The sequence below is a fragment of the Scardinius erythrophthalmus genome (genome assembly GCF_964197995.2).
Source record: "Scardinius erythrophthalmus genome assembly, chromosome: 7".
Taxonomy (NCBI): Eukaryota; Metazoa; Chordata; class Actinopteri; order Cypriniformes; family Leuciscidae; genus Scardinius; species Scardinius erythrophthalmus.
Window position 1 is genome coordinate 29,410,550 of NC_138227.1, and position 15,364 is coordinate 29,425,913.

Consider the following 15,364-nt stretch of genomic DNA (forward strand, 5'->3'; position numbering starts at 1 on the left):
GTAGTAAGTTCTGTGTTTTCTTTTGCTCGGTTAAAAAATGATTGATTGTAGGGTCACAGTCTAGAGTTTCTAGCAGAAGAAAATCATTTTTTATTTGGGTCAGCTAAAGCATTTATTCCTCAAAATAAAAACCTTTGCTTCTTGAAACTCCCTAACTGTATGTTCTCTAGTGAGTGGTACCGCTCTGCAAAAGCATTTTATCTTCTCACAAACTCCAACTGCCATTCCCTGCCTTTGAAGACTCTGACAAACCTTTTTTAGATGGTCGGTGCCCTAACCTTCTCATTAAGGAGAAAGTAGCATTGACTCCAAGTCAAGGGGAAACTTTGGAACCCTGTTCCTGAATTCTGATGCCATTTTAAGGTCAGATTAGACAGGGAAAGCAGGGAAGATGGCACTTTTAATTGGTTTATTTGAATATGTTGGCTGAGTTTCTGTGCCGGGTGATTGAGAGGTTAAAAAATACTTTTCTAAGTGTGACGCATTAGGCGTGAGAAAATTCTCGTTCTGTGAGAACTTGACCCAAGTTGGCTCTTAGAATAGAGAACGATGTCCATTAAAAGGCCAGCAGTCAATTCGATGTTTTCCAAGCTTGTCCAGCTTGTGAGCTCTGCTTGTCTTCGATACAGAAATAGAAACTGCTTTGTGTTATTAGAGTAAATAGAGTCGAGTATTTAAAGCCACTTACAAAAGAAGTGTCCACGTTCACGGTGTGGTGTCCTCACATAGCTTCTCCTCTCCGTGTGTCCTGACCGGAATGACCCACCCTTCCCTCTGGTGTTGTGACCGCAGCACTGCCGTGCCTGAAAGCTGCCCGTCATTCATTCAGTACGGCCATCTGCGGGCTCACCTGGATGAATGGCTTCCTGTGGTTGCTGTTGCTGTCCTTTCTGTTTGTGGTCAAAGCAAACAGATAAACCAAGAGGCCGAATGCTGTCGGAAACGGGCTGATGCATGGAAGCTCTGTCTCAGTGACCTCGGCAGTCAATGCCTGTGGATGCTTGACGTTTCCCACTGACTGACAATGATCAGCGTGTGTGTGTGTGTCGTGTGCATTTGTGTGTCTGAGGGTATGGTGTAATGTTCATGTCTTTGGTTCTTGACTCAGCCGCACCACAGTTCGTGATCAGACCGCGGGATCAGATTGTGGCGCAGGGACGGACAGCCAGTTTCCCATGTGAGACAAAAGGAAACCCACAGCCGGCGGTCTTCTGGCAGAAAGAAGGAAGTCAGGTAAGGAAGTCATTTTTCTCTCTTTAACCTACTCATATTTTTTTGTTGAAGCTTTGGGCTAGTGGTTACCACACATGCTCCAGGGAGACTGACGTTAATAGACAACAAAATGGGTGAACATACAGCGGGGGAAATAAGTATTGAACACGTCATCATTTTTCTCAGTAAATATATTTCCAAAGGTGCTATTGACATGGAATTTTCACCAGATGTTGGTAACAACCCAAGTAGGCCATACATACAAAGAAACAAACATTATTAAGTTATGTGTAATAATGTGGAATGACACAGGGAAAAAGTATTGAACACATGAAGAAAGGGAGGCGCAAAAAGGCATGGAAAGCCAAGACAACTGCTGAAAACATACAGTAATTAAAAAGCAATCCAGCCCCCTGTCAGTGGAAATTAATAACAGCTGGTTCAGTCCCAAATGATGGCCTGCAAAAAGGTCTCATTGCCAAGGTGTCACACAAGACACATCTCATGATGGGTAAAAGCAAAGAGATGTCTCAAGACCTTCGCAACCTAATTGTTGCAAAACATAATGATGGCATTGGTTATAGGCGCCATTCTAAGCCTCTGAATGGTCCAGTGAGCACTGTTGGGGCCATAATACGGAAGTGGAAAGACAATAATTTCACCATAAATTTGCCTCGACCAGTGCTCCTCGCAAGATCTGATAGAGGAGTGAAAAGAATAATCAGAAGAGTTGTCAACTAAGCTAGTTGAAAGTATACTATTTAAATTGGAAATATAGGAAGATCTGAGCCTTAATCCTAATGTTAAATGCAGTATAGCCCTTTATATTACACTTTCTGTCCTACTATTCCTCTCTTAAGTAAGATATGAAGGTATTTGTTAAAAGGCGAAATTAAAGCAGTTATTGAGTCATTAGCGCTGAGAGAAGCCTCTCAGTCACACTTGAGGATAATGGACCCAACATCTATCATGTGTGAGAGGCTAATTAAAAAAGAGCAAAAGAAAGAAAGAAAAAAAACATAATTTGGAGCATAATTTGGAGCATTAAAGTCATTAGGTGTAATTGAATCCGGCTAATGCCTTTCAGTTTCTGTCGGTCAGCTATGAGGACTCCGAAATCAAAAGAGAGTGAAAGAGAGAAAATGAGAGGAAGAGTGGAGAGATCTCAAGGATATAAAACCTGAGGTAAATGTGAGGGCTCTGTCAATGATGGCCATTAATGAACCCAGCTTGTTATCTGGCGTAATTAGCAAACGGGCTAAACCGGCCGCTGGTGGTGAATTAGCTTTGAATCACCTGGCCTCCTCGCTTTGCAACAGATTTCATTTCAAACACGACAGCCATGTCAGACAGAGTGAGTAAACAACGCAGCCCAAAGCAATTACTGCAGTCATTTGGACACAATGGATACTCACAGTGAGCTATATACACAGTCAGGGTTAGCACAATCGTTAACGAGAGCTCTATCTTCGGTGAGCCACTGTTCCGTAATTTTGAATATTTACAGTCACGCTGCCATAATTCCTTTCGGATATTGGTCGTTTTAATAGTTGACAATAGTGATAATTTACCACCTCTAATGCCAAATGTTTTCCCTGGTGTGTTTTCTATTCAAATAATGGTGGGTTTGAGGTAGAGAATTTTCCCCGGAAATGCCATTCACACTTTGTTTCTTGTTTTCTTTGTTTGTGTAGAACCTTTTGTTTCCAAATCAACCGCAGCAGCCCAACAGTCGCTTCTCGGTGTCGCCCAGTGGAGATCTGACCATCACGGCAGTCCAGCGGGCAGACGCGGGGTACTATATCTGCCAGGCCCTGACGGTGGCGGGCAGCATCCTGGCCAAGGCACAGCTTGAGGTCACAGACGGTAAGCACTGGGGTGAATTGGACCATAACAGGGCTTTGGGAATATGGATGGATTCTTACCTAGCTGGTGTTTCATTCTGCTTTGTTTTTAGATTTAGGGGTAATATTCTTAATATTTGTTTTTTTTTATGAAGCAATTCAGTTCCTTCTTACTTACAAAATGTAAATAACAAACCTATCCAGTCCAGTTTTCAGTTCAGTCATTTTCAAGCCGGTCCTGATTAAAAATACATTTGAATAAATTTAGATCTTTTTTATATTTTTTGTAATATATTTTATAATTCTTAATATTGCATTTTTGTATTTAAATATAAAATTTAAGGAGTACCCCATTCCTTCCACCGATGATTTTTTGCTAACAATTTTGCATTATGCAGCAATTTTAAAATACTATCTTTTTTATTTATGTTTTTACATTTTATGTTTTACACGACAAACACAGGTTAAGCCTGTGTTATAATTATGTCGCTCTCTCTACCATTCACCATCGCTCTCTTTTCACCACTCTTTCATTTTCCCTCATTCATATGTCAGAGTCAGCCTACACATTTCACACCTGACACAAACGAAGGCCTCAATATCTCCATACAAAAGTGCTGGCAGAAAGATAAATGTCATATAAAAACCACTTCTGTTGCCTCTGGATCCACATTAAGAGCTGAATTGGAATGTGGCCTTGAGCTCTCCCCGCTCTGCATTGATTCTGCCTCGCTATGTGAAATGAATAGCAAGCCTGACGACCCTGAATTCTGCTCGCGTTTGAATATTACAGGAGCACGTCTTTGTGAACTTCTCTTGACAGGAGGAAAACTTAATTTCAGCTCGAGAAGGGAGTGAAAACAGCCGTCCTTGAAAACTTCAGATACTGATGATGGAAAAATTGCTTTGGCAACAAAGCGTGTTTTGGGTTGTGTAATTCTTTTCTTAAAAGGAAAAAAGTTGCACAAGAAAGTCAGTTTGTATGAACTTTTCAACTACATCTTTAGTCTAACAGTAGAATGTAATTCTTTTAAAAGGTGACAGCTGTTACGGTTGACAGCAAAGCATATAAATTAACCGATCTTGTCTGAAAAACCGCATATGACCTAGACTGCCGTAAACAGCTCTTACTCAGAATGTAAGTGTGTGTGAGATGTTGTGCAGGATGACAGAGAAGAAGGATGACAGGAACGAAAGAGGAAGGGGGTCACGGCCACACCTGTGTAGGAGGAAGAGTGTGATTTAGTGGTTGTTGAGGTGGCAAAGAGAGCTGGACAAGTTCAAGGAGAGATTTGATGAAAAATGGCTGCTGCCAGACGGCACCAAGGCCTTCACTTCGCTGTCTGAAACCGTCCCGTCAAATGAACAGAATTCCGTCATGTTCCTACAACACACAACACACACATCATATTCTATCAGTCTTAGTACACTCACACACAAATCAGACTTGCTAGTAGACACTGCAATAGTAGACACTTTAAATAATTGTATATTCTGCAGTTCTTTAGAAGATTATCATGAACATAAGATCTAGTCAGTGCAAATTCAAATGCAACAGCGCAACACTAAAGACTCAGAGGATGCAGCTTTAATCCAAATACAGCCATTATGCTTCATCAGTCTCTATCTGTCTGCACATGCATCTCTGGGGTTTATGCTGGCCTGATGGATGCGCCTGCAAAGCACTCTGGGGTTAAAACTCCGTGCGGGGTAATCCACATTGATGAATTAGGAAGGCAACTCTTCATCCCTGAGCCCAAATGAGGCATTCCGATGGAGATTTGGACAATATAAATACCATCCTTTATTCAGAGCGAGACAAATAGAAACGCAACAGAGAATGGATGAAGACTGCATTTGAAGCTGTATTTAAGGGTTAGAGGTGCAGTCTGTAATTAGCGCCCGCCGGCTTTTTCCTCATTAATTCACACCTGCTAATTAATGTGTCCTCAGTGGGGCAAGGGACAGCACACGGCTGTGATTATTATATTATTATTATTAGTTAGAGAAATAAATGGTTGGTGCCATTCAATGGGGCGTTTGATGCCCATTTGTACATCAGAACACACCAATAGTGTGCCTGTGTTTATTATAAATGATATATATATAGATAGATATAGATATATTCACCCTATTGTAGTCAGTAAAAAATCTGTACACTATGAGATGAAAATGGATGGAAAGCGTATGAACAGCCAAACATGATTAACCCATCATTATAAACGTATAAAAACACAAAAGTATTAAATAACCTCTGTGCTCTAGGATGGTGGCTTCATGTTTTGAGAAGCAGTTTAGACTCATAAACTTCTTTGGGGGACGTACTCTTAGCCAGCTTAACCACACTCGCTCTGATAGTCGGATGCATAGTAATACATGAAATTTTACTCAGAGTCTGGTTCCTAAATGAAGGATCCCAGGCACTAAATGGAAGCTACAAAACCACGTCACTGCCACATCAGTGAGCTAGAAACCAAGACTCAGCGTTTCTCCCAGTTTTTCCCAGAATGCTTGGGGGGTAGACGCTGCCCTGTGGTGCAACCACAAAATGTGCATATAACCCCGATACGTCCAGGAATAAGGCAATCATGGCTTCATCCTGCTTCCTGTGCCACACGAGCATGGCCACAATGTTAATGTTTCCAGACACTTTTAATGACAAACACGTTCTTGCTGTCCTTTGCTAAAGCAACAGATGATGTTATAAGGGCTGTTAGTGTCATGATGTCATAATCTGTGGATAATATATTATTGTAGATGGAGAAGCATGCCAATTGCTACCAATCTCCAATGTTATATTTTCAGTAGTAAAAGTAGAAACCAACTCAAAGCCATTGACTATAGTTATTAGCACAATGTGCTCCAGACTTGTTGAGTCATTGCACTCGCACAGGAAATGTTTCAGATCTGGATTGTGTTGTGGTCCAGATACATTCTCACTCTCTCTTTCTAATTATTTCCTGTCTCCTCTCTGCTGTCTCTTTCCACATCCCAATGTTTGGGCTATCTATCCATCCATCCATCCATCCAAATCCATCCATCCATTAAAATTATAAGAATTGGGATGCCTCCCTTCTAAAACAGGGACACCAATTAGGTGGGCTTAATTCTTGTTCTTTCCTCCCTCTTTCTCTCCTGTTTAGTGTTGACCGATCGTCCTCCCCCCATCATCCGGCAGGGTCCAGCTAACCAGACTCTGGGTGTAGACAGTGTGGCCCTTCTGAGGTGCCATGCATCTGGAGAACCGGTTCCAACCGTCAGCTGGCTGAAGGACGGGGTCAGTCTGCTGGGTAAAGACTCTCGTATGTCCCTGCAGGACCTCGGCAGCCTACAGATCAAGGGTTTGCGGGTGAGTCTAAAAACTTTTGTTTGTTTGTTTTGTTTTACCTTTGTAATGAATGTATAAATTAGGGAAGCAACCATATGGAACATTTTAGATAGATAGATAGATAGATAGATAGATAGATAGATAGATAGATAGATAGATAGATAGATAGATAGATAGATAGATAGATAGATAGATAGATAGATAGATAGATAGATAGATAGATAGATAGATAGATAGATAGATAGATAGATAGATAGATGTCCTGATGTGTATCTATCATTGTGTTTTTCTAAGACCATGTGTTTGTGATTGTGTGACTACCAGCTGTCAGAAACATCTCCATCTAAGTGTGATGTATAAGCTTAGCGAAATTCAATCAGATATCGGTAAGACATAACAGAGACGGGCAGAGGGAATCATATTGCATTACGGGGATGAATGGGAAATATTGATTTTGGTAAATTGTTTGATACTATCACTTAGGGATACGACAGCTCTCCCAAGAATCATTTACGGAAGCCTGGACGGGCTCCAGCTGCACACGCATTTGCACATGCACGCACAAACAAACACACTTTTAGGGCCATATTGAATTCAAAGTCCCCAAGCCCTCCCCGTCAGTTCGGGATGGAATAGCCATTATGCCTGACAGTGCTGCCCACCTCTGACATTTTATCTAATAAATGAATAAATGGAGGCGAGGCGTCCTGATGAAAGGCAACAAACAACAGGGAGATCGTCCCGGAAAGGAAGAGAGTGGGGGACATGCGCCAGCTGTCAACGGTCCAGAGGGTTTCAGCGACTACCCCTTTAAATGAATTAGTCTTCCTCTCATTGCGGTTAGTGGGTGGGTTTGTGAATTTGCCAGCAAGGATAAAAGCTGGCTGAAGGGTGTGGAAATAGAATATATCTACCATATTAATGTCAGCGCTTTAGCCGAACTGGACGTGCTCAAGGTTACAATCTCCCTGGGATCGAAAGCTTACAGTGAATCGAATTGATTAGCCATTTAGAGAATTCACAATGCATGAAGATATAAAGATCGAGGAATGTTTTTGTTTTTATCTTTCAGCTCTCGGATTCTGGTATCTATACTTGTGTGGCAGCAAGTTCTAGTGGGGAAACATCTTGGAGTGCTTTCTTGGAAGTCAAAGGTACTTTTGGGCAACTTTGCAAACTTTTTGCTTTTTATGTAATGTATTCTTCCAGATGTTCTTAAATTTCCTGATGTTCTCTCTTCAGAGTCTGGTAGTCTAGTTGTAGTAAAAGACCGGGATGAGAACGAGCTCCCAGGTCCTCCTTCCAAACCTCAGGTCACCGACGTCACTAAAAACAGCGTGTCACTGTCCTGGCAGCCTGGCCTTCCTGGAGCGTCTCCCATCTCGTCATATGTTATTGAGGCTTTCAGGTATGAATTTTGCCTTAATTTAGCCTTTTCTAAAGTTGTTTTGGACTGAATTGTACCTTGCTCAATCAGATCAGACTTAAGTCAAAGTAGATACCATTTTTCATTTGACACGAACAAGAAATGAGGATGTGAGGGGTTGTAGACTAATCCGTCCAGCATATTGAAAAGTCTTTACACACATTTCCAGTGTACAAAAAACTAAAAAATATGGTTTGTACAAACTGAAAGGACTGTACTTTTAAACTCTGACATCACTCTGCCTCATTGCATGCAGCCAATCGGTGAGCAACAGCTGGCAGACTGTGGCCGATCATGTCAAGACTACACAGTACACCATTAAGGGTCTTCGCCCCAATACCATCTACCTGTTCATGGTGCGAGCAGTCAACATCCAGGGCCTGAGCGACCCAAGCCCCATGTCCGAACCCGTCCGCACTCAAGGTATGTAACAGAAACTCTCTAAATTGTGTATGTAATTGTACTTTTTCTTTAGTAAGACACCCATGTAAATGGTGTCCGTGTCGACGACTTCCAATTAAATCCTAGCTGTTGCCCACAGAGAACGAGATCTAGTCTAGATACCATGCTGTCTAACGGACCCATACGCTCATTAGTTCCAGAGACGGAGTATAATGTAGAACAAACATCATCTACTTTTGGACTGTGTAATTGAGTTAGTGCCCTGGCTGGTACCTTAATGATCATTGCGGTGGGGAAAAGGGCCAACCTCGACTGGAAAAAGATTCGATTAAGGTTCCAAGGAGTCCTCCGTATGTTCATTAGGGGTGACTGATTCAGAGACCTTGGGCATATGTATCCTCGCAGGTTGGGTTGAAGCTGTGTTGTCTGCTGCTGGAGTCAGTGAAAATGACTCCTCATCGTTCTTTTAGGGGATTAAATTGTATTTAAGGGATTATGTTGTACTGGCCAGTAATTTAGCACTGTCGGAGCACTATAAGAAGTAATGGCATTGGCCTCTGTCTCTATCTATTTACAGATATAAGTCCACCAGCACAGGGTGTGGATCACAGACACGTGCAGAAGGAGCTGGGCGAGGTTATTGTACGGCTACACAACCCCGTGGTCCTCAGCCCCACCACCATACAGGTCACATGGACGGTAAGATGTTCTATGATTGGTTGGAGCTAAAGGTTTTAGCATCTTAACTGTGATTGGAGAGATATTTAGCTTGTATTTGTGGAGCTATGACTGGACACAAGTTTTAGCACATAAACTATGATTAGACAGAAGCTATTGTACAAGAACTATGATTGGACTGTGGTTTTAGCATGGGCACTGTGATTGGATGGAGATTATAGCGCCTATACTAGCGTCTGTAAGCTCTACCAAACAGTAGAGTGTTGGCGCTTGCAACTCCAAGGTCATGGGTTCGATTCCCAGGGAAAGCAAGAACTGATTAGAATGTAAATGTGTACCTTGAAATACAATGTCAGTCGCTTTGGATAAATGCGTCTGCCAAATGCATAAATGAAAATGTAATGTACTGTGATTGGGCCAAGGTTATATAACATGATTTCATATTAAAGGGATACCCCCAAAAATTAAAATTCTGTCATAATTAATTGTTGTGTTCATGTTGGTTCCAAACCTTTCTTTATTATATGGAAACCAAAGGATGTTTTGAAGAATGATCAAAATGTATGTTTTGTCCATACAATTCTTGTGTACCACAGAATAATGAAAGTAATTTTGAAAGGTTTGGAATGACATTTAATCTTACATTTTAATAACATCATCTCTATTTAAACCAGTTTATTTGGCACAGATTATTGGCTTAAAAACATTTGACTATATGCAGTATATACGTGTACTGTATATGGTCTGAAATCCTAATAAGTGCATCCGTTCAAAAGTGAACTCTTTTATTTACCCGGCTGTTGTTTCCGTTTAGCACCACAGTCTTCCAGCATTGATATAAAAACACTCTAAAAAGTGTTTATTGTTTGTTGAATTGCATTAAAATGGAGATTTTACAGCTTTGGCTTTGTCACATTAGTTGGTAAGCACTCTCCTGCGGTATATTAATGATTACCATCAACAATCATTACAGAGACAAATATAAGCGTCTGTCTGTTCGGCCTAAATGGAGGATAGACTGTTTCAAAGGTATTTTTCTCATATGAATAATCCATAAATCATCGGCCTACGCGGCCCCTGGATACAGCAGCACTCTCGCGGTAAACGTAGGTGGTGTCAAGAAAGCTTTTACGACCCTGAATCATTCAATTAATGAAAGTTAAAAAGCGTAGGAAGGATGCCCATTGGGCTGATTTACTCCATGTGTAGGGAGGAAAAGCAGATGTTTAATATCTCACTCTGAAAGCCAGGTTCTGCTGTTAGGAAGACATTATTGTGAGTTATGCACACTCTTTCTCTTGGTAAATACAACTAAAAAAAGAACGAGGCTTTCAATGAATGAAGGGTCTTGTTTACCTTTTTGTTGATTTGAGATTGCATTTTTCTTTGACCTTTATGTGTACAGTATGTAACATTCTTTGTTGATTTTAATGTGCACGTATGTGTATACTTGTACATTTCTGTTTATTTGTTCTCAGCATGTTTGTCCGAGGTGGTTATATCTTGCATGTTTGCTATTATTGATGTTTTATTTACAAAGTGTCAGAATAATGCGTATGTATGGCTCATGTAGAGCATTTTCATGAAAGGGATTTGATTTGCTGAGCTTGTTGTTATATGTAAATACTGGTTGAAAAGGGGGAGGAGATAGATCTGGAGGATCATTTGCAATCTTTATTATAAATGATTCATACATGCACATCAATATTATTTTTTTACATTCATGTGCCCTCGTAATCTTTAATCAAAATAACTCCCTCTTTCAGCAACATCTCTTCTCTTCATTGCCAAGGTGTTTTTTGGCGCGAGGGCGGGACAACCTGTCACTCACATGATATCGACCAATAGCAAACAACAATTATCCAATGATCCAATCAATTCCCCATGGACAAAATTAAGTCCCACCCTACATTTATTTCTTGTTCGAGAAGCGTTTTACTTCCATTTCATGCCGACTTTAAATATTCTTTCAGACTTTGATCTGTAGAAGCCCCCTCAACTAGCATGATTTTTCCTTTGAGAAAGCATTGAGTTAAGCTAGTTAAAACACCTGACGGGACACTAACCATTCCATACTGAGAACCAGCACCCAAAACTAGGTCTTTTCAGCAAAGTTTCTCCTATCTAGTTTTTCCATTTGTCTTCTGTTGCGCTCTTTTAAGTTTGAACTGTCTTTCCCCCTCAGGTTGACCGCCAGTCTCAGTTCATCCAGGGCTACAGGGTTTTGTACAGGCAGATGTCAGGGCTGTCCTCCCCTGGAGCGTGGCAGACTCAGGATGTGAAGGTCCCCTCTGAGAGGAGCATGGTGCTCTCGGCTCTGAGGAAAGGCATCGTCTACGAGATCAAAGTCCGTCCGTACTTCAACGAGTTCCAGGGCATGGACAGCGAGTCCCGAACGGCAAGAACATCAGAGGAAGGTACAGCATTTGACTCCTTTGAAGTGATGCAGGAGATCTGTGATGTTTGAAGTCAACATGAAATCAAAATGGACCGTATTTACTTTCCTTAATAAGTATCTAATTTATGTGTGTAATCTTTCTCCAAAATATAATTACTTCCCCTTTTCCATGCACATAGGTATGAATTGTATTAACAGGGCGAAATAATGTTAAGTTGCCTTCACAGAGTTAGCGTAAATACGAGTTTCCTAGTGAAAAATTGGACATGAACGCCCTCTTAAATTCATATTTGCCATTTAGGAGTTCAGGGATAATTTTGATACCCAAGTTCCAGAGTTGGATGTGCCATAAACTCTATATATGGTGGAGGGGAGAACGATTTCTGCTGTGACTGCTATTCTTTATTAGTTTTTTCCACAACAGCTACATCGCCTTGTCATTAAAATAGCGCATATTTACATATGAATGATCATTTGAAGTGTATTGTAAGTTTTATACACAGCAAAAATAGCCTGTATAGGACTGAAATTCCAGAATTGTCAGCAGACTGACTATTTAAATAGCGCAGTGAATGTTTATATAGATGTCAATGAATGAGACGCTAAATATCATTTAGGCTTCGATAAGATTTTACCAATAAATACGCAAGAAAATACCTGGTCTCCTCCATGATTCCTGTTCTTTCTAACAATAAAGCACTTAAACGCGACAAGCTCGTAGTCAAAACCTCAGAAGTGGGATAGCACATGAAGGCAACATTAGTAAATAGCCAAAATTGCTGTTTAGACATTATTTTAGGCTACTTTTCTAATTCAGTTTTTACACAATACAATCAATAGCCTGATGCATAAATTACCTATTATATTGTTAGATAAATAAGAAGATTCTGGGCCCTATCTTGCACCCAGCGCAATTGACTTTGTACACCGACGCATGTATCATTCCTATTTTGCACCCGCGCACAGCAGACTTTTCCCTCAACAGACGCACGTCGGTAAATTAGGGAATGAACTTGCGCTCCCGGGGGCGGTTCAGCGCAAAGAGGAGGCGTGTTCCGGCGCAAACGTTCCCTGGTGCTATTTTGCAGGTTTAGAAAACAATTCCGCTACTGACCAGGAAAAACCTTGTCTAAAGTCAGTGGCGCGTTGTGCATGTTTACGTATGCTATTCTAAGGGCGCATTATTGGCCATAATCAATGTAGCGTGTGCACAATGCGCATACACTTTGCTTATCTCATCTACACACAGACGCAGCAGTTCTCATTTTTAGAAAACCATACATTATTACAAGGAAAAATATTAACACATGAGGTAAATCATTGTTGTGTCCATGAAGATGTGAAAAAATAGGCATAAATCTAGCTTACACATTTACCCAAATTATTATACGCCTGTTTAACTGAAGCTAATTTGGGTGGGTTTCTCCATCCCCATACAATGTCACTTCTCTGTGTTTTACGGCCCTGACGAGAACGTCGGTCTCCTCGGCTGTGAACCGCTCCTGGCGCATGCCTGGCAAATCCACCGTTATGATAGCAAGCCGCCATGGAACAAGCGCACCTGCTCTTAAAGGGAATGTGAGGTGATGCTCTGATTGGTTTATTTCACGTTACGCCCAAACCACACCTATGAGTAATGTAGCTACTTCAGACCAACCCATTTTAGATTTGCGAGATCCGCCCACAAAGTTACTTGCATTTCGCGCTTGATACTTGCGTTTCAGATCGTTAAAATAGGGCCCAGAGTATCAAATCACAATATGAAAGTCAAATGGGTTGTGAATGCCGTTTCATGCTGACTTTCAAGTCACAGAGCTTTATAATGGATTTGTCAATGCCTTGTGCTTATGAAACATACAGGTCACAGATACTAAGAGACACAAATGCAGATGTAAGGCCAGAGGTTGGTTCTCTCGCTGACTCTTTCAAGCTTGCTTTAAGTCCACAGCAATTTGGCCCAGTGATACATAATCCACCCCTAGGCCAACGTCGTAACAAATACCGTAGTAAGCAATGCTGGCCTGCTTTCCACAGCACTGCAGTAAGCTTGTCTCCATTCCTGACGGGACTCAGATGAAAAGACACATTTTGGCAAAGGAATTGACCTTTTCTGTGTTGCGGGTAGTGTGTGTGTGTGTGTGTGTGTGTGTGTGTGTGTGTGTGTGTGTGTGTGTGTGTGTGTGTGTGTGTGTGTGTGTGTGTGTGTGTGTGTGTGTGTGTGTGTGTGTGTGTGTGTGTGTGTGTGTGTGTGTGTGTGTGTGTGTGTGTGTGTGTGTGTGTGTGTGTGTGTGTGTGTGTGTGTGTGTGTGTGTGTGTGTGTAAGGCTGACAGGACACTAAAATAAGCATGGAGTTCACTGGACTCTGTACTCATCCACATCACTCCCAACATACCAATTCACTGATTTCTGTATTTAGACAACCACCTGTCCTTATAGTGTCCAAAATTGACAATTGCATAGAGACATTTTTTTTAAATATATATAATACAAACAGAAATAATTTATGCAATTAGATCATTTATGCAATCTAGAATACTATATAATTTTGTTGTTCAAATTATAAATGAAATGTAATTATATACAATGTAATATGTATTCATTATATTTTAATGTATTTATTTTAATTGTAAATTTAAAAAAAAAAATGTAAATTGAGTAAATGATCTATAATATAATACATAAGTATGTATTTGTATTTGAATGTATGAGTATGTATTATGTATTATACCAGCCTGTTCTCATTCCAAGGCGTCATATACTGACGCTTTTGACATTTCGTCGACATCGAACGCACATGGCACCCTTTAGCGTCAATATGAGACGCAGATAGAAATGGGCCAGAAGGCGCCTCCTAGCGGTCTAACCCTAACCCTACCCCAGACCTAAACCTACCCATAACAGAACAAAGCTCTGTGCGTGTCATATTGACGCTAAAGGGTGCCATGTGCGTTCGATGTCGACGAAATGTCAAAAGCGTCAGAATATGACACCCAAGGATGAGAATGTGTTGATTATACTGTATAATTGCATTTAATATACTATTAAAAATAAATATAAAATTATTATTATTTTTATTATTAACTATATTTAATTTTTATTTATTTTTTAAATAAAAAATTACTTTTTTCTTTTTTCTTTTTTTGTTACTCATAAAAGCTAAATTTCACTTTCAATTTAGTGCTTGGCCAGTTTCAATTTTTGGACCCTGCCAAAATGGATCCTAGGACATCGCCTTGTGGGTTATTGTGGCTGAGACAGGCAGACTGTACTTAAAGTTGACCAATGTCCAGGATTCACCGCAATGCTTTGAGATGTTTTTCCCAGGTGTGAGGGATGGCTGCCACCACACATAAATCTTGCAAAAAAAAAAAAGCATTTTTGAGAATCGTTTAAATGCCATATGGAACTCTCGAGGCATAAATTCACACACACACTCACACTAGCACAGAAGGTTTGCTGATTAACCCTCTGAGGTCTGAGCTGTTTTCTGGGCCCTGGAGGTGTTCTGACATGCTCTGACATTTGTGGTTATTTCTGTTACTTGTGACATTTTCATGGCTAAAGTCTAATTACACTGTATTCAGCACAAACTCTGCTACAATAATATATCAGCAGCATGTATGTAAAAGTTTGTAGTTTTGAGATAATGACATTTATGCGTGGTTTGTGAAAATACAAAAATAAATTCTCACTGAAATAAGGTCATGAAACCCATACTGATTATTTCTTCACAAGACTTTTGAAAATTGTATCACGTAGCCTAGAATATTTGCTGCAAAACTATGTGAAAATCACCCTGACGGCTCATTCAGAGAAGACAATATATTGATTTAAAAATTTTACGACGTGTTTTGTGTTAGAAAGCAATATGCGAAGGGGCGGATCACCTCATTAATATGAAAGCTTTCCACACCTGAGAAAGACAAAGAACCTCCCTAATGGCCCTATTAGGAGCTTATCAGGGCCCATCATTCTGACCAACCTTGCACAAAGAATGAGGAGATTTAAAAAAGAATGGCTTTTAAAATTGTTTGGATTTATTTACAACACAACATAATCCAAAGATACACAACAA

At 40.5% G+C, this 15,364-nt stretch overlaps 1 protein-coding gene across 3 annotated transcripts in view; it reads left to right on the forward strand.

Moving 5' to 3' along the window:
- robo2 (roundabout, axon guidance receptor, homolog 2) overlaps positions 1–15,364 on the forward strand; it is a 205,948-nt gene that overhangs the window by 139,219 nt on the left and 51,365 nt on the right. For all 3 annotated transcript variants that reach the window (XM_081370090.1, XM_081370091.1, XM_081370092.1), the window contains exons 7-14: positions 1,109–1,233; positions 2,907–3,078; positions 6,200–6,405; positions 7,457–7,538; positions 7,627–7,792; positions 8,067–8,233; positions 8,790–8,911; positions 11,076–11,307. In XM_081370090.1, coding sequence (XP_081226216.1) covers positions 1,109–1,233; positions 2,907–3,078; positions 6,200–6,405; positions 7,457–7,538; positions 7,627–7,792; positions 8,067–8,233; positions 8,790–8,911; positions 11,076–11,307 — 1,272 coding nt within the window. The remainder of the gene's footprint in view (positions 1–1,108; positions 1,234–2,906; positions 3,079–6,199; positions 6,406–7,456; positions 7,539–7,626; positions 7,793–8,066; positions 8,234–8,789; positions 8,912–11,075; positions 11,308–15,364) is intronic.